This window comes from Xyrauchen texanus, chromosome 27 (assembly GCF_025860055.1).
Source record: "Xyrauchen texanus isolate HMW12.3.18 chromosome 27, RBS_HiC_50CHRs, whole genome shotgun sequence".
Taxonomy (NCBI): Eukaryota; Metazoa; Chordata; class Actinopteri; order Cypriniformes; family Catostomidae; genus Xyrauchen; species Xyrauchen texanus.
Window position 1 is genome coordinate 8121476 of NC_068302.1, and position 20557 is coordinate 8142032.

Genomic DNA, 20557 nt, shown 5'->3' on the forward strand with positions numbered 1-20557 from the left:
TCGCCTCTTATTGGTACAGTGGCAAAAACAGACTAAAGGTCAGAGAGAGAGGGTGGAAAATGTTATACTAAATTGGTAAATGGTCTGCACTTATATAGCACCTTTTTAAGCCTTAACGGTATTCAAAGCGCTTTACACTGTGACTCATTCACCCATTCACACACATTCATACACCAATGGCAGCAGAGCTGCTATGTAAGGTGCTAGTCTGCCATTGGGAGCAACTTGGGGTTCAGTGTCTTGCCCAGGGACACTTCGGCATGTGGAGTCATGTGGGCCAGGATTTGAACCACCAACCCTGTGATTAGTGGCTGACCCGCTCTACCAACTGAGCCACAGCCGCCCAAATTATGTCTTTGGTGCAAGAAAATGTGTAGAAAGTGTAGAAAATGGCCCCATCTGTTCCATACAATTATAATTTGTTAATTCCGTCATTTCATACTTGTGATAATGAATTAGCTGCCCTTGAATTCTGTTGATTCTCCCATTCAAAATCACCACTCTTCTAGAAATGCAATTAGTCCTTGACGAGCCAATTAAACTCTACAAATTGCATGCATTTCCATGTGGGTCACCATTATCCTGTTTTGTAGATTGTTAAAAGTGCTGTAGTTATCATCAGAGCATGCTTTACTCCCTACAGCTATACAGCTTCCCTCTCTTCTGGTTGATTTATTCATCAGGGCATGAGTGATGACCCCAGCTTTAAATGGCATCGTAGATGATCATTAAAATATTATGAGTTGTCTATCAGCGAGCTGGACCCTGCAAGCTCCCAGGGGGTTGTTTTTAAATATCTGTTTGAAGATCCTGTTAATTGAGAGCAAGGAAAAGGTTAATGAGAGGGTATTTCAAACTATCTGCTACAAACATTCACGAATGCACCATTAAACAGTATTTAACGATGGTGTATGTAATATATATATATATATATATATGTTATCCTGAAATTAACAAATTACCTCTTTTGCATTTGTTTCAGTTGCCTATCTTGGAGACATTGCACTGGATGAGGAAGATATGCGCATGTTTATAGTGGACCGCATTGTGAATTTAGCCCAGAGAACGGTCATAATTCTTAATCACACCGATACGGGTAAGTCTCTCTGTATGTGCGAGTGTGTGACTGCATGTGTGTGACTGGTTTGCATAAATGTTGTGTCAGGCATAATTGGTATGAAGAGCCTTAAGTTATTAAAACAGCATAAACAGTCTGTATTTTGTATTGAAACACTCACTACAAACGAGCTGGGAGCTGACAAGATGACAAAACTGAAAGATCATTATGAAAGAAGTGTTTATCATGTTTTCACCCCAGAAAAGGAGGGAGGAAGGGAAAGAAAGAAATTAAGAATTGTAAAATATATTACTAATATATATTATAGTGGTATATATATAATATATATATATATATATATATATATATATATATATATATATATATATACCACAGTTAGTTCCAGTCCTCGAATCTGATTGGACAAGAGACGTTTCATGAGCATTGATGGTGTGACAGCATCAGCTCATGGACATTGTTTACATAGAACTGCGCTCCATGATCGCTGTATTACTAATACATTACCAATACTAGGAAATAGCTTTAAATAGCTTTAAACGGACAACTTCAGGATTAAGGCTCATGCTGAGAGACACAACATACTGATTTAATACAGAACCCAAGTTCTTACCTTTTATCAGAGTTTCCACATTGGATACATACTGTTTAAAATGTTAGTAATAAAATTACTAACGGAGGCTTGGACGCATCATTTACCAGCAACGGCAGATTCTGATTTGTCGCGTAAGAAAGTAGTTCCATGCGCAAATGCGTTTTTATGACCGTACTCGTGTTTTCCAAATTTTTTACAATGTACTTGTTCGTTGAACTGTTGTATATAAGCAATATCACACTCGCAATCGTGATATATTGTGATGTAATTACATACAGCACTCTGCCTGCAGCCGAATCACAGCAGTGCTGATGTAGGGCCATATTGCACTCTTGCTCGTGTGATATTGCTTAAATACACACACACACACCAATCAGCCACAACATTAAAACCACCTGCCTAATGTTGTGTAGGTCCCCCGAGTGCCACCAAAACATCGCCAACCCGCATCTCAGAATAGCATTCTGATTTTATATTCTTCTCACCACAATTGTTCAGAGTGGTTATCGTAGACTTTGTCAGTTCGATCCAGTCTGGCCATTCTCCGTTGACCTCTCTCATCAACAAGGAGTTTCCATCCACAGAACTGCTGCTCACTGGATGTTTTTTGCTTTTTGCACCATTCGGAGTAAATTCTAGAGACTGTTGTGTGTGAAAATTCCAGGAGATCAGCAGTTACAGAAATACTCAAACCAGCCTATCTGGCACCAACATTCATCCATGCAATTATCTAATAAGCCAATCATGTTGCAGCAGTGCAGTGCATAAAATCATCCAGATACGGGTCAGGAGCTTCAGTTAATGTTCACATAAACCATCAGAATGGGGAAAAAATTTGATCTCAGTGATTTGGACCGTGGCGCGATTGGTGCCAGATGGTACAGTGAGGAAAATAAGTATTTGAACACCCTGCTATTTTGCAAGTTCTCCCACTTAGAAATCATGGAGGGGTCTGAAATTGTCATCGTAGGTGCATGTCCACTGTGAGAGACATAATCTAAAAAAAAAAATCCAGAAATCACAATGTATGATTTTTTAACTATTTATTTGTATGATACAGCTGCAAATAAGTATTTGAACACCTGAGAAAATCAATGTTAATATTTGGTACAGTAGCCTTTGTTTGCAATTACAGAGGTCAAACGTTTCCTGTAGTTTTTCACCAGGTTTGCACACACTGCAGGAGGGATTTTGGCCCACTCCTCCACACAGATCTTCTCTAGATCAGTCAGGTTTCTGGGCTGTCGCTGAGAAACACGGAGTTTGAGCTCCCTCCAAAGATTCTCTATTGGGTTTAGGTCTGGAGACTGGCTAGGCCACGCCAGAACCTTGATATGCTTCTTACAGAGCCACTCCTTGGTTATCCTGGCTGTGTGCTTCGGGTCATTGTCATGTTGGAAGACCCAGCCTCCACCCATCTTCAATGCTCTAACTGAGGGAAGGAGGTTGTTCCCCAAAATCTCGCAATACATGGCCCCGGTCATCCTCTCCTTAATGCAGTGCAGTCAGCCTTGTCCCATGTGCAGAAAAACACCCCCAAAGCATGATGCTACCACCCCCATGCTTCACAGTAGGGATGGTGTTCTTGGGATGGTACTCATCATTCTTCTTCCTCCAAACACGGTTAGTGGAATTATGACCAAAAAGTTCTATTTTGGTCTCATCTGACCACGTGACTTTCTCCCATGACTCCTCTGGATCATCCAAATGGTCATTGGCAAACTTAAGACGGGCCTTGACATGTGCTGGTTTAAGCAGGGGAACCTTCCGTGCCATGCATGATTTCAAACCATGACGTCTTAGTGTATTACCAACAGTAACCTTGGAAACGGTGGTCCCAGCTCTTTTCAGGTCATTGACCAGCTCCTCCCGTGTAGTTCTGGGCTGATTTCTCCCCTTTCTTAGGATCATTGAGACCCCACGAGGTGAGATCTTGCATGGAGCCCCAGTCCGAGGGAGATTGACAGTCATGTTTAGCTTCTTCCATTTTCTAATGATTGCTCCAACAGTGGACCTTTTTTCACCAAGCTGCTTGGCGATTTCCTGTAGCCCTTTCCAGCCTTGTGGAGGTGTACAATTTTGTCTCTAGTGTCTTTGGACAGCTCTTTGGTCTTGGCCATGTTAGTAGTTGGATTCTTACTGATTGTATGGGGTGGACAGGTGTCTTTATGCACCTAACGACCTCAAATAGGTGCATCTAATTTAGGATAATAAATGGAGTGGAGGTGGACATTTTAAAGGCAGACTAACAGGCCTTTGAGGGTCAGAATTCTAGCTGATAGACAGGTGTTCAAATACTTATTTGCAGCTGTATCATACAAATAAATAGTTAAAAAATCATACATTGTGATTTCTGGATTTTTTTTTTTAGATTATGTCTCTCACAGTGGACATGCACCTACGATGACAATTTCAGACCCCTCCATGATTTCTAAGTTGGAGAACTTGCAAAATAGCAGGGTGTTCAAATACTTATTTTCCTCACTGTATATGTATATGTATATGCAGGGCTTATTTTTTTTCCCAATTTTCACTGTATTGTCTATTTCTATGCTAGGTTACAAAGTATTAAATGTTATTTTCCCCTTTCTCTTTTACATGATTCCTGATTTTATTTGAAGTGTGTAAAATAATAGACAAAACAGCATATATTTGATTTTACTGACCATCATAGTGGTTATTTGCCAATAATGGCCAACAATGAATATTGGCTTTTGTTGTCTATGAAAATCTGTTAAATCATAATTAAACATCAGTGTTTATTTGATGTTGGGAATGTTAGGTTCACTTTCCAATGAGACGAGTCAAAATAATATAGTGTCGGGTCAGTCGGGGTCCCATCGCAGGAGGAGGGCAGCGACATCCAGAGCTGAGAGGGTGTGGCCTGAAGGGGTCATTCCTTATGTCATCAGCGGCAACTTCAGTGGTAAGTCATGTACACACATCTGATTATCTCTCCATTTCACATAAAGAGATTAGATTTTGTGTCTGTAGCCCTAATCTCATTATGTCTGAGAGTGATATTTCTATGTACTTTATGTGTTTTACTTGATTTTTTAACCAGAACTGTGTTTATGTGTTTGTTATTGACCTCAATCTTACATGAATGAGCTTTTTATTGCGTAAAACTATTCTTCAGATTTTTGTTATTAGTTGCATTTGTTGACAGAAGTGTACCGGTACATGGATGCAGTTTGTGTGTATTTCGGGTTTCAGTCAGATTAGTCTAGAGATAATTTTCCTAGAACAGTGGCTCTAACCCCCCCAAACACTACACATATTGGATATCTCCCTAATCAAACACACCTGATTCAAGCTTGTTAGTGGAGACTCCAAGACCTGAATTGAGTGTGTCAGAAAAGGGAAATAAATCGCTCCACTTTGAATGATGCTTTCTATAATGATGCTTTCTAAACTTGAAGCGTATGTTGTGGATTGAACCGCATTAGCAGCCGGTCAAATGAGGGGTGCTTGTCAGAGCCAGTTGCGTTTCCACCGTGACTTCTGGGGCTTCATCGTGTCTCCTCCGGGCTTATTTGGGGCTTCCTTGGAGCTTCCTTGGAGCCAACAGCCAAATGCCAAGGCCAATTGGGGAAGTGTCAAAGGTGGAGTTTTGCTGAGTCAGTTCTTGCTTTCTATATGCAAAGACCAAAATAAGGAAACAAATGACAGTTTCAGTTTCCACCATGTTAATTTTCGAGGGCTACCTAGTCTTCATAGTCTGATACCTCAGCTTGAGCTTCCCTCTTACTTGTGAAATGGGTGGGATGTGTGCTGTTGGCACCAGGGCGGCGTATTAAGGGCGGATTTTAGGGCAATACTGTGGGGCTATTGGCCCAATGTTGGGAATGCAAATCGATTTTGGTCTAGCGGCTCAAGGTCTGCGGCCCGAGACTAGATAGCCCTGGCTAGCACTGGCCTGATAGTGGAAACTTGGCTATTGAGAGCCATATATCTCTGGGATTTAACCATATATGGCTTAAAAATGACGATACCAAAAGGGAAGTTTATTCTGAACTAAAATCAAAAGGATATTAAGATGTATTTTATAATTCTGTAGTTATATGCACTCCAACTTTGGGAAAAATAAAACAAAAAAGAGCTTTTCCCATTTGTGGACTCTCGCCATTGGCATATAATGCAACAGTGGTGCTGAAGTCAGCTGATTTTAGTAATAGACCTGCCTGTCTCTTTGTAAAAATAAAATGATGATGCTGCCACCTTTCTATGGTTATTGTTTTCCCTGTAGTTTTGCTCCAAAATCAGAGGTGAAAGTGTTTTATTTTGAGCCACCTCTAATAAATAATGGATTTGTCAGTAAAAAGGTATTTGTGGCATTTAATATTCAGAGTAACTATTTGCACCCAGGTGAACACCTGCCACACAGTGCGGCTATTTGCACCCCAGTAGTCTAGTTGAAACAGAAATTTATCAATACAAGATAAATGAAATATCCAATGAAAAATTTTTTGTTTACGATAAACGAGCCGCGGGCCGTAAGTTGCCCATGTCTGGTGGAGGGTGTCTGTGGGACTCTAAATAAACACAATAAACATGCTGCAGTGATGCCCCTGTACTGTGTGTTAGTATTTAATTAGGGGTATCCGGGGTGTAAATAACAACTACCTTTTAACATGTTGGCTTTCTTATCATTTATCTTTATCTTTCCTCAAAAAACATACAGGTAGCCAGAGAGCTATTTTCAGACAGGCTATGAGACACTGGGAGAAACACACATGTGTCACGTTCATTGAGAGAACATCTGAAGACAGCTACATCGTCTTCACCTACCGGCCGTGTGGGTAAGTGTGTGTGTGTTTGTGTCGTAACAGGCTTGTTACAGGATATGTGCAAGTTCATAGGGGTGATCATGAGTTGGTGTGTGTCAGTGTGTGAGAGAGTTTTCACAGCAGGAGAAGGAAACCTTTGACTCTTCCAGGAAGAAGTCATGCTTGCGTCTCTCGCTCATGTGGAGCGTGTGCTTTTTTCTTAAACTTCTCTTTCTTTCTTTCTTTCTTTCTTTCTTTCTTTCTGTTCTTTTCAGTCTCCTCCTGATTTATCGCCCAAGTGGTTTTCCTTCCTCTTCCTCTGATTTATTCCTCTATTCCCGATTATTTTCTTTGTATGCCAGCAGAAGGTTTTGTGTGTGTATATGTGTGTGTGTGTGTGTGTGTGTGTGGGCCCTCGTGTCTCGACCTAACAATTACTTTATTCTTCACTGAGGAAATAGCAGGCGATTTTGTGACACAGCACACCACAGGACTGTTACCTGAACGTTTGTGTTTTGTACTTACACAATGGCTCCTTGATGCTTCAATAGCATGTCAGAAGGTCAAACCCAGCTTGTCACTCACATCATTTTAGAGAACATTCAGACCCCTGGTTACAATGGTGTCACGTTAATTTCCTCATATCTGATTTTATCCCACAACCTTAAAAGGGCCATATTATGGAAAGCTAGATTCTTTTTGCTCTTTTGAAATAAAAAAATGTGTCTTACCTGAATACAGGTATCTATTCCATGTAATCATAATTTTTGTCCTAACCAGTCGTGAGCATGAAAAGTGGCAAGCGACAGGACATTTTGATGGTCACTTGGTTTCTATTTTTGCAGTGCCCCTCTGCACTCATGTAGGTCCCAAATTCTGCACCTCATAACTGTATATTTAAACATCACATACATTTTGATTGGCTGGGATTGTGCCATTTACATGTTCAGTGTGGAGAAACAAATTGCTTGTCACTGTAATCTTAGTGCATCACGTCTGGTTAAGACACAATGAAAGACATTTGTTGACATATTCTAACATTTAAAGCACAAAGCTCACTCCACAGTCCACCCATACCATATATGAAAATTAAGCTGAAAATATAGGTTCTTCAAAAAATTTAAGGTATTGACTAGGCATGGGCATTTAGAGTAATTGTGTAGTCAAGTAATCTAACACATAAAAAAAATATTAATCGAATATTCAAAATTTAGAATTTACGTTCAGCCATCATCTGCCTTCCAACCTTCATCTTATGACAAAAAATACCTCTATAATTAAACAAGATCTAGATTAAAAAAGTTACACATAGAAACATACTTTCCAAGTCTTCTGAAGTGATTCGAGTTGTGTTTTTACATGTCGAATATTTAAAGCTGAACGAGTACTCGATTAATCGGCAAAATTTAGGTGAGATAAGCAGTTTCTATATTGCTCAGAACAGGCAAAGGCACAAAGAAAAACCAAATAGCATTATTTGAGTGTTTTTACTAACTAAACTAAATAAATACTTTTAAAAGAGTACTCAATTAATCAGCAAAATTTAGGTGACGTAAGCAGTTTCTATATTGCTCAGAACAGGCAAAGGCACAAAGAAAAATCAAATTGCATTATTTGAGTGTTTTTACTAACTAAACAAAATAATTACTTTTAAAAGAGTACTCGATTAATCGGCAACATTTTGGTGAGATAAGCAGTTTCTATATTGCTCAGAACAGGTAAAGGCACAAATAAAAACCAAATTGCATTATTTGAGTGTTTTTACTAACTAAACTAAATAATTACTTTTAAAAGAGTACTCGATTAATCGGCAAAATTTTGGTGAGGTAAGCAGTTTCTATATTGCTCAGAACAGGCAAAGGCACAAAGAAAAATCAAATTGCATTATTTGAGTGTTTTTACTAACTGAATAATTACTCGATTAATCGATTACATGTGCACATCCCTAGTATTGACTAGTGATTGACAAATATTCGTTTTTTAATGGCCTATGCCGATTTCTAGAGCAAGGTGGCCGATAGGCTGATATGATGGTAACATATATGATATAAAATAATTTAACATGACAGTAAATTACATGTACTCCATTAAATGGCTGGATGAGCACAGTTTTCTTTCCTGTTTTGACATATTTCCAATTGAAAGAGTGAGTAACAACAGTCCTCTTCCCTTTTCATTAAAAAGTGAATAGCCTTTAGTTTATTTCACAACCTGGTAAACCATGATTTACTACTTGCTATTGCTAGTCTGAGTCAGGTGGTATTTATAATTTATGGAGATGGCACATTCCAATTCTAGAGAGAATTATCGGACCAGAATTTGAATACACCCCTGCGGACAAAAGACTACATTTTGAATGTGTTATATCTGCTAAAAGTTTATATAGTCAACTTATAGGAGTAAACTAGCACATATATATATATATATATATATATGTTTATACTGTATATGTATATGTCCTCAAAGCTAGATTAAAAGCCACAAAACTGCACAAAACAAGGTCTGAAAGAAAAAGCAATATTGACAGAGACAAATGTTACATGGACAGTTAGACTTGCAATTGCAGCCGAGCAGCGAGAGGAAACTGCATAAAAATATACCTCTGTGCATGCTGTGCCAGTCATTTTTAGTTCTGTGGAAGTACAGGGGGTCTTTATGTCCCACTGCAGACCATATGGCCACACAAATACTACTGTATATCTGTGTGTGTGAGCACTTGGGTTAGGATGGCGATACATTAAGCATTTTCCCCTTTGCAGGCAGCGGTACTTGCCAATGGGGTGCCCATGCATTGATGAACTCAGATGTATGTGTGTGTATTGGCAATCCCTGTCTGTGCTGTGCAAAGTTCAAGGCAGAGTTTCTGGAGCGATCCGCTGGGTGCTTCGTAATTAAAGAGTGTTCCATTGCACCCACACAGGCTGTACATGTGGGTCTCTGTGTGTGCGAACCGATCACAAGCAAGCAAGCTCTTGGCAGCTTTTCTCCCACATATCCCGTGCTCTTTCTGAAAGGAATTGTTTGATTGTGTATTTTTTGTACAAGACGTTTTGCTGCTGTGATGCACACACCCTGTTTCTACAGTATCTGGACTTTACAACACGTTTGCTCTGAGCAAACATACAAAGCAAACGATGCATGATATTTGTTTCATGAAAGTGTCCTGTATAAGTCCCATTTGGTTGATTCCCCCATGACAGGCCATCTGACTGTCAGTGGGCAGGGCAAAGGGTGCAATGACGGGAAAAAAGGCATTGAAGAGGGAGTCACATGCAAATGTATTTGGTCCTTGTGACAGGAGGTCAAAAATTCTTCAACTGAAATCAGTCTGTGCTACAAAATTTGAACCATTGCCCCCAGTGGCCGACTGTAGAAATGTTTTTAACAAATGTCCACAAAGAGGCACCAAAAGCGAGTTGTATTTTAAGTTGTTAATGAAATACAGTGAAGAGGAATCATATTTTACTAACTCTGCAACCTAACCCCAACCCTAAAGCTAACATTTAGTTGAGTTAAATTTTAACTTTAAAGGGAATATGCAACCTCTGAATCGTGCTTACCATTGTTTATGTGAACTCGATGGTGGACACGAAGTGGCCACAATCCTGGAGCCGGATTTAGTTCTTAAGAAGAAATTTCTTCATAACTACCATTTTCGTCTTCATTTGTAACTTAAGAGAAAAGTTACGAATATTTTGATTTCCTGAATAAAATTCGTAAGAAAGTTTGTATCTTTTCTTAAGATTGTTCTTAAGAAAAAATCTTAAGAAGCATTCAAATTCTCACATTTGTTTTCTTAAATATCGTCGTAAATAACGTGTTAAAGTTAGGATAGCCTCACAGTTTTCTTAAATTCTAAAAGTTAAGACTTTTTAAGAATTTTTCAAGAATTGTACTTAGGAACATTCTTAAGAACTTCTTATAATTTAATTTGTGAATCCGGCCCCTGGTTCCCCCGTGTCTCTGAGGTTGTTCGCACGGTAGCGCTAGACGTAAATGTGTTCGTGTTTGAATTGATGCAAAAATATATGATGGAGATGCCGCTTGTCAGTAATTCAGTAGAATTTGTTTGATTTCAGGGTACATGAACTTTCGGTAGCAACATGTCAATTTCTATGTGGTCATGCTGCAAAAATAATAAAATCACATTGAATCATTCTAACGTAGATTGAATGTTTTTAACCTTTTTATGTCTTTGTGATCAATAAAATAAAATGATCAGTCTGATCAACTGGAGGATATTAATTATGATGTTGATGAACCTCTACAGGTGCTGTTCGTATGTCGGCCGGAGGGGAGGGGGTCCACAAGCTATATCCATCGGCAAGAACTGTGATAAGTTTGGAATTGTGGTGCACGAGCTCGGGCACGTGATCGGATTCTGGCATGAGCACACGCGACCTGATAGAGATGATCACGTCAGCATCGTACGGGACAATATTCAGCCAGGTAGGACAGAAAGAAATTTAAAAACACTCACACACATTTAAAATATCTACAGTGGCCACAAAAAGTGTTTGGACAAAAAGTGTCTGAATGCCACTTTGTTTTCAAAGCTCAATTGTAATGCCAATGGCTTGTCAATAGATAACATAACATGTATTGATTTAGAACTGAAACTATCATGATGATATCTAGCAGATAGAGTCAATTGAGGCCAACGCTCCAACAACATGTGCAAAAGATGATTCGTGCCAACATTCAGAGAACGTAACCAGCTGTTACACCACATGCTTGGACCAACATGGCCCACTTTACTAAGCAAAACCTTTTCTGCTGAGTTCAGCACAAATACACCTGTGCACTGTATGTCTCTCATCAAGAATTTTGGCCAAAGTATTTGATGTGAAACCTTTGTTCCCCTTCTGTCGCTCTCTCCACGTTGTGTCGGAGAAGCGACACTAGGGGTCTCTCTTGAGCCACCGAATATACCTCTGATCTATGAAAAAAGGCCAATGAGAAGTTGGCAGTCAGTATTTGAATACCCCGCCCCCGGACATACGGGTATAAAGGCGAGGCAAATACGAGTTCATTCAGAAATTTTCTTCGGAGCCGATGGTCTTGTATGCTGTCTGCTACGAGTTACACACACCTGTGTATTCCTCTGACGATCTGCATGCTGTTGGATTTGACGGTGCATAACAGCGGCTTTCTCCTATCCTGTGCACGGCTGTGCATTGTTGCCCCTGGGCGCTTCGACAGCGCAGATAAAAACTCGAAAGAGTTTCTTAAAAGAGTGATTTTATTTAAAAGAGTAATTTCCTCTAAAAGAGCAAACACAGCGAGCGTGAACGTCCTTTTCAGGACGCGTCTTTATAAAGATGCCATTCGCCGCTGTGTAGTTCCTGGATCGCGATAGAGTGCTCTCCGTTTCAGACGGCCACAGGCGTTGTCTCGTGTGTCTGGGTAGCGATCACACCGAGGTTGCGTTTGTGGATGGTTCATGTTCTCACTGTGAGAGCATGACCATGACAACGTTGCGGTCGCGACTTGTTTTCAACCGAGAACAAGCCACTCCAGCTGCACCTCGCATTGGTCCTTCTTCCCACGGGATTGAGGACGGTGCGAGTGGCGCTGGAGGTGATTTGGGGGCGGCAGCGGGTGCGGCTCCGGCGGCAGCGGGTGCGGCTCCGGATTGGAACCCTCCATCCTCCCCACAGCCATCGCGGTTGGATGACTGGTTCCTGGGGTCTGGGCGCCGCCCACGGCCACACCCCCCCAGTCCCGTTCTTCCCGGAAGTGCATGATGAGCTGACGTCGCTGTGGAGAGCGCTTTTCACCTCTCGCAAAGCCACTCGCTCATCCGCTCTCGCTACCCTTGACGGCGGAGCGGTCCACAGATACACGGCGATTCCCCCGGTGGATAGGGCTGTTGTGCTTCACCTATGCCCCGGAAACCCTACCACCTGGCGGGGTCACCCTGTACTCCCCTCCAAGGCCTGTAGGACAACATCCTCGCTGACAGCGAAGGCCTACAGCGCCGCTGGACAGGCCACTTCCACCCAGCACGCCATGGCCCTCCTACAAGTCCACCAGGCCAAGGCGCTCAAAGAATTGCACGTGGGTAGCCCTGATCTCGATGTGCTGCAGGAACTGCGCTCAGCGACCGACCTCGCCCTCAGAGCCACGAAGGTCACGGCAGCAGTCACTCGGGCAGGCAATGGCCACCCTCGTGGTCCAGGAACGACACCTGTGGCTGAACTTGGTTGAGATGCGTGAGACCGACAAGACTCGCTTTCTCGATGCCCCAGTCTCCCAGTTCGGCCTCTTCGGCGACACTGTCGAGGACGTTACCCAGCAGTTCTCAGCGGTGAGGAAACAGACGGAGGTGATCTCCCAGATCCTGCCCCGCCGCAAGTCTGTCGCCTCGGGCCATGCCCCGTCTGCTCGCCGAGGGCGTCCCCCTGCGAAGAAACAAGCTTCTCCGCCTCAACCTGGGCCCAGCTCTCAGCCCACGCGTCGAGCGCCCCGCAGGAAGTCGACGGACCCCCTCGAGGACCCGGAAGGCTCCCAGTCGCTCCTGAGATGGACGACCCAGAGCCCAAGACATTAGCTCCAGAGATGGTAAGACTGCTCCGTCCCCCGGTGGAGGGCCGGGAGGAGAATTTTGTTTTGAATACATTTCATTTGCCACTCCCCTTAACCGGGGCAGCGGTACCCAAATTCTCAATAAAAGAGCTATTTCCTTTGCCTCTGGGTCATCTGGCCCGCAAATGCTGTTCTCACGGCACTCTGCCCCCAGATCTCAACAGTCCCGGCATGCTGGATGCGGCCACAGGTCCGCCTTCAGCCCCACGACTGACCCCCGGCCGGCCGGTTCTGACGGGTCCAGAGGACGCCACCATAAGACCTCCTCCTCAGTCACTAACCCACCCCCTGCCGGGTGCGCGGAGCACGGTAAGTGCTTCGAGTCTTTCTCAGCACCGAAGCCTCGGACGCACCCTTGCCTCCCGACGGCACTTTACCTGCTCCGCCACGGCTCACGGTATGTCAAAAATACTCGCCCCTTGGTGCCCCTAGCACGGAGATTGGATGCGTGGCTTTCACTTCCCAACCCGCCACGCTGGCTGGCCCGACCATCCGACTCGGTTATGCAATTCAGTTTGCCAGGCCCCTCGCCCTTCGCGGGCGTCCGCTTTACCGCAGTGCACGGCGAACATGCCCAATCCCTGGCGCTGAGATCGCTACTCTTCTACTCAAAGACGCGATCGAGCCTGTCCCTCCAACCTGAAATGAAGAAGGGTTTCTACAGCCCTTACGTTGTACTCAAGAAAGGTGGCGGCTTACTGACCAATCTTGGACCTGCGAAGTTTTAAACCGAGCACTGCTCAAACTCCCGCTCAAAATGCTCACGCTAAAGTCTATCTTAACAAGCGTCCGGCACCTAGATTGGTTCTCAGCGGTAGACCTGAAGGACGCCGTACTTCCACGCCTCAATTCTGCCGCGACACCGACCCTTCCTACGGTTCGCGCTCGACGGCCAGGCGTTTCAGTACAAAGTCCTCCCCTTTGGCATGTCTCTGTCCCCTGCGTCTTCACGAAAGTCGCAGAGGCAGCTCTTGCCCCGCCCAGAAGCCGCATCCGCGATACTCAACTACCTCGACGACTGGCTCATACTGGCCCACTCCCAGAGTTACTATGCGTTCACAGAGACCAGGTGCTCAAACACCTCAGCCGCTTGGGGCTTCAGGTCAACCGAGAAAAGAGCAAGCTCACTCCGTTCAGAGCATCTCCTTTCTCGGCATGGAGTTAGACTCAGTCTCAATGTCCGCGACGCCTCACCAACGAGCGTGCACAGTCGGTGCTGAAATGCCTTGCAAAGTTCAAGCCAGGCACAACGGTCCTCTAAAACTCTTCCAGAGGCTCCTGGGGCATATAGCATCCTCCGCCGCAGTCACGCCGCTGGGGTTGATGCATATGAGACCGCTTCAGCACTGGCTTCAGACTCGAGTCCCGAGACGAGCATGGCGCCACGGCACGCACCGTGTGATAATCACCCCGCGATGCCACCAAACACTCAAACCCTGGACAGACCTCTGCTTTCTACGGGCAGGGGTGCCCCTGCAGCAGGTGTCCCGACGCGTCCTGGTCACTACCGACGCATCCAGATCGGGTTGGGCGCCGCTTGTAACGGGCACGCAGCCGCGGGCCTTTGGAGAGGGCCCCGCGCTGGCATATCAATTGCCTAGAGTTGTTGACTGTTTTCTTTGCCCTGCGACAGTTCCTCCCGTTAATTCGAGACAAACATGTCCTAATCAGGTCAGACAGCACCACTGCAGTAGCGCATATAATCGCCAAGGCGGCGACACTCCGCCACATGTCACGACTCGCCCGTCGTCTCCTCCTTGGAGCCAGCAGTGACTCAGGTCGCTAGTGCCACTCACATCCCCGCAAACTCAATGTGGTAGTGGACGCGCTGTCACGACAACGCTTGCCCAGTGGAGAGTGGAGGCTTCACCCCAGTCGGTTCAGCTGATTTGGGAACGATTCGGCAAGGCCCAGGTAGACCTGCTTGCCTCCCGAGAGACCTCCCACTGCCCGCTCTGGTATGGCCGAACAGAGGCCCCCTCGGGCAGACGCAGCTGGCACACAGCTGGCCCACGGGTTGCTCAAGCACGCATTTCTCCCAGTGAGCCTTCTTGCACAGGTGCTGTGCAAGGTCAGGGAGGACGAGGAGCAAGTCACACTAGTGGCTCCATACTGGCCCACCCGGCCTGGTTCTCGGACCTTGTACTCCTCACTACAGCCCCTCCCTGGCGAATTCCCCTGAGGAAGGACCTTCTTTCTCAGGGGCAGGGCACGCTCTGGCATCCGCATCCAGACCTCTGGAAACTCCACGCCTGGTCCCTGGACGGGACGCGGAAGATCTAGCTGGCCTACCACCCACTGTCGTAGACACGATCAACCAAGCCAGAGCCCCTTCCACCAGGCAGCTCTACGCCCTGAAGTGGCGCTTGTTCACAAATTGGTGTTCTTCCCGGGCTGAAGACCCACAGAGGTGCACAGTTAGGTCAGTACTCCTATTCCTGCAGGAAAGGTTGGAGGGGAGGCTGTCCCCGTCCACCTTGAAGGTGTATGTTGCTGCTATCGCGGCCCACCACGACGCAGTAGACAGCAAGTCCCTTGGTAAGCACGACTTAATCATCAGGTTCCTAAGAGGTGCCCGGAGGTTAAATCCCTCCCGGCCAAGCCTGTTCCCCTCCTGGGACCTCTCGGTAGTCCTCGCGGGCCTCCAGAGACCTCCCTTTGAGCCACTAGAATCAGTTGGATTCAGGGCCTTCTCTCTCAAGACCGCCCTGCTGATCGTGCTCGCCTCCATCAAGAGGGTCGTGGACCTGCAAGCGTTCTCTGTCAGCGACACTTGCCTGGAGTTCGGTCCGGCAGACACTCATGTGATCGTAAGACCGCGACGGGCTACGTGCCCAAGGTTCCTACCACGCCTTTCAGAGACCAGGTAGTGAACCTGCAAGCGCTGCCCCGGGAGGAGGCAGACCCAGCCCCGTCGTTGCTGTGTTCGGTATGTGCTCTGCATACCTATCTGGACCGCACGCAGAGCTTTAGACACTCTGAGCAGCTCTTTGTATGCTTTGGGGGACAGCGGAAAGGAAACGCTGTCTCCAAACAGAGGCTTTCCCACTGGGTAGTAGATGCCATTTCACTGGCTTATCACACTCAGGCCGTGCCCCCCCCTTTGCGGGTCCGAGCTCACTCGACAAGGAGTGTTGCGTCCTCGTGGGCACTGGCCAGGGGTACCTCCCTGGCAGACATTTGTAGAGCAGCGGGCCACCCAACACCTTTACGAGATTCTACAATCTCAGGGTTGAGTCAGTTTCATCCTGTGTTTTCTCAGGTCCGAGCCAGTAGAGCTCGGTAACACGCTGATGGGCTGACCGGGTGAATCGCTTGCATATACGCCCTTTCCCTCGCTTGAGGTAAAACTGTGCGTCTTTTTTTCCCAGGAGATTCCACTCAGCTCGAATCCCTGGTCGATTCCTCCCTCATGGGTCCGCAGTTCGGCGGAGGAACTTGCCGACCCAATCCACTGCGGGTATTCAAATCTACCCTGTACTGGAATAGGTGCTCCACAGGGTGAGGACTCCTACGCGGACTCCCCTGTGTGTATTTTTCCGCGATACGGTCCCCTTACGAGCGGACCCGCGCTTTCCTTGGGTAGTTTCGCTGCCCTCCGGTCGCCGTGTGTAGCAACTCCCCGCTGAGGCTGGATCTACCACCGCCACTTCCACGTGTCGCCTAAAAACACATGTGATGTATTCACCACCTTACCTCCCCAGCTGGGTAGGGGTGGTCTCCGCAGGGTCTGTTCCCCCTGAAAGAATAGGAAATTGGGTAAGACCCCCTTCCCTCAGTGTGTGTAAGGGCCCCGGCTGTCTATTGCTCTATGCGAGAAACATAGAGAGAAAAGAGGCCCAGCCAGGCTTGGCCCATTCCAGGGTAACCAAAAGGATTCCGACGACTTTGGTGGGGCATTGGGGAAGGGTACGTGTAGTCTGATACAGCTGGTCGTCTGGCACGTAAAAAACACCTGCCCGCTCCTGTGTCAGACCACGTACACGGCTCAGCGCATGGCGTGATTTAAATATGACCCCTAGTGTCGCTTCTCCGACACAACGTGGAGAGAGCGACAGAAGGGGAACGCCTAGGTTACGAATGTAACCTCCGCTCCCCGATGGAGGGAACGAGACGTTAGTGTCCTTCCCGCCACGTCGCTGAGCCGAGCCGCTGTAGTGGCCGGACCATTTCCGCTCCTCAGAAAAATCCTGAATGAACTCTAGTATTTGCCTCGCCTTTATACCCGGTATGTCCGGGGCGGGTATGCAAATACTGACTGCCAACTTCTCATTGGCCTTTTTTCATAGATCAGAGGTATATTCGGTGGCTCAAGAGAGACCCCTAGTGTCGCTTCTCTGACACAACGTCTCGTTCCCTCCATCGGGGAACGGAGGTTACATTCGTAACCTAGACGTTACCTAACGACCCTAAAACTTTATGGTTGCAACAATATAATTAATTTACAGTTTATAGGTGCACTCAGTAATTCTTTCCTCATTAAAAAAGTTTTACTCCTTAAGGAATGAATTGTAATTTTGATGTATATTTGTGGCAGCGGGGGCGTGGTCAAGTGTCCATCTGGAGGGAGGGAGCGGTAAGGGTGCATACGCCTGAGCCAAATTATGACCAACATCTGTCTCTAATTGTAGTGAGATTACTGTGAAGCTGATATATTGTGTTTTGAAGAAACCAGCTCCCGGTGTCCTTCTTTGTTACACTGGTGCAGACTGGCGAGGGACTGGAAGATCTCAGTTAGCTGGGAAGTTTGTCAAATTTATTCCTGGGTTTCGGCACCAGTGTAACAAAGGACACGGGGAGCTGGTGTCTTCAAAACACAATATATCAGCTTCACAGTAAGGCTCTCGACCCAGTCTCTCTCTCTCTCTCGATCTGGCGCTGGCGTGGTCCTTTTATGCTGCTCTCCCCAATCTCACTACAATTAGAGACAGGTGTTAGTCATAATTTGGTTCAGGTGTATGCACCCTTACCGCTCCCTCTCTCCCGACGGACACTTGACCACACCCCCACTGCCACAATATTAAATCAGGAATTTCAGTAACCTCTTAAAAGCTGTTTAAATCTACATGGAGAGGCCTCCATGATATGATCACATGATGCGGCCCCCCTCACTCCCCCTTTGTTTTTTTGTTTTGTATTCATTAATTTCATCCTTTACAGGAGTTACATGCTCAGCAACTGACGTTATGCACTCATAGCAAAATCTGTGAGTGCGGTAAAGTTAGTTTGATGTTCAACATTCATTGGACATTCAGTTTTGCAGATGTAAGGGACCGTCTGAAAACTCCACTACGCTAAAACATAGGAGATGTCCACTCATTCATTCAATTCACATGCAAGTTATACATGGAAAATACAGGATATATTATTACAGTATCATCAATTATATAAATACAGTAATACATTATTTTATGGAAACAAATTACTACAATTCACCAAAGTCATATTTTCTCATTTTAAAGGCTGTAGTTATTTTTTATTACATTTTTTTAGTGATTAAGTGCATCAAAAAGCGTGCTCATTAAGATACCAGCAGACAAGATAATCCAGCACAAATTAGTGCATAAAAAGTCACCAAAATAAAGTATTTGAACCTCATAATTAAATACAAAATGAGGGGAAAAACTGCAAAAATGTCCACTTTTTGAAAAAAGCCTGTGACCAGCTATATACTACTCGCTTAATCTCAGTTACTGCCATGTTATTGGACACTTTCACTCATGAATTAAAGTAATCATGGCTGACTATGACGAGTGAATTTCTAAAATAGCATTGGTAACCAAAAACGTTTTTGTTTGAATGATGTGTCCTCCATGCCCATAGGTGTCAGTGTAAGTCCAAGATGACGTACATACAAAATTACAGAGTGCACCTTTAACGCTTAAGATGCTCATTAGATATCTAAATATCAAACTGAGTGACCTGTTCAAAATGAAGATAAGAAGTAGAAGGACACTTTTGGATGGTCAAGCATTAGTGGAACATGTTCATAGTTATAGTGGTGAACTACACATGGGGTTACTCTGCTAGGGTACATGTGTAAACCTGAGGGGAACTGACCTCTTACATCAACTGATTCATTGATATTGACTGATGATAGAATGGTGATAGACACAGATATAAGACTCATCATATTGCATATATTATTGTGCTTAACCCTTGTGAAAATGTCAATGACTGCCTTATTGTTTATAAAAAATGATATAATATTGTATTTTGTGACTGGCTTCTAAAAAAATGCCTGCAAACAGGAAATATGTTTCAGCTTTTGTGATTTATTGCCATGCTAACCACCCAAGAATACTTGGGAACACTTCCAGAGTGCATGATGGGTACACAATGTTCTGAATTTATTGAACGTTCCCTGAAACAGAATAATTTGTGAAAGCAGCCTTTTTGTTACAAATAAGCTTTTACGCTTCACTTCCTGTTCCTTTAAGATCTCATTCTTGGTTTGATCTCATAGGACAGGAGTACAACTTCCTGAAGATGGAGCCTGGTGAGGTGGACTCGCTCGGAGAGGTCTATGACTTTGACAGTATCATGCACTATGCAAGAAACACATTTTCCAGGTATGAGCCTGCTCTCAAGAGTATTTCACCCCACGATTCACTCTAATTTTATCCACAGGCAAGATTACTTTAGCATCTGCTATGCAGAAAATCACAACAAATGAAAATTCTGTCATCATTCACTCACCTCGTGTAATTCCAAACCTTTTTTTCTGTGGAAATATTTAGTAGAATGTTGTTGCTGCTCTTTTCCTTACAATTACTTAATATGATGACCACAGAGGGCTATGAATCTTCAAACAGGACACAAAGCACCATAAAAGTGGTCCATATGACCTGTGCAGGGCCGTAACCACCATAGATATTGAGGGGAGACAACAATTTTTTTGTTACATTGTTGTTTCTTCTGTTCTGCCTAATAGTTGTAGTTCAGCCACAGGTATTCATATTATATTGTGTTGAGTTATAACTTATGTCTATCAGTTTGGTTCTGTGACAATAGAATCTCTCCTACACACATGTCTTCTCTTCAGTTGTCTCAGGGTGACCTCTTAATGTGTCATCAGCAGTTTTGGGATGGTCATGGCTATCTGAGCATCTCTCTCCTCTTACATTTATCCTGCTGAGCTTTTACAACACAGCTATTGTGCTTCTCACTTGACAATCAGTTCTTCATAGAGAAGTCTGAGCAACTGTGTGCATGTGTGCATTTTGTACATTTTATAGGTTACAAACTGGTAATTACAAGGGTATCATGCTATAAATGTGTTTTATGAGGACATTTCTAGTGCCCCCATAATTCAAATTGCTTAAAAAACATACAAAATCAAATGTAAAAATGCAGAAAGTTTTTTGTGAGGGTTAGGTTTAGGGGATAGAATCTATAGTTTGTATACTATAAAAATCATTATGTCTGTGGAGAATCCTTATAAGGATAGCTGCACCAACGTGTGTGTGTGTGTGTGTGTGTGAGAGAGAGAGAGAGAGAGAGAGAGAGAGAGATGAAAAGTGTCAACAC

The 20557-nt window shown here is 44.6% G+C and overlaps 1 protein-coding gene across 1 annotated transcript in view; it reads left to right on the forward strand.

Annotated features, from left to right (window-relative positions):
• The window catches only part of LOC127620823 (bone morphogenetic protein 1-like), a 118220-nt gene that overhangs the window by 32534 nt on the left and 65129 nt on the right, over positions 1–20557 (forward strand). Inside the window, 5 exon segments of the mRNA XM_052094078.1 lie at positions 983–1096; positions 4453–4596; positions 6355–6472; positions 10710–10888; positions 19494–19599. Of these exon segments, the coding sequence (XP_051950038.1) occupies positions 983–1096; positions 4453–4596; positions 6355–6472; positions 10710–10888; positions 19494–19599 (661 nt within the window).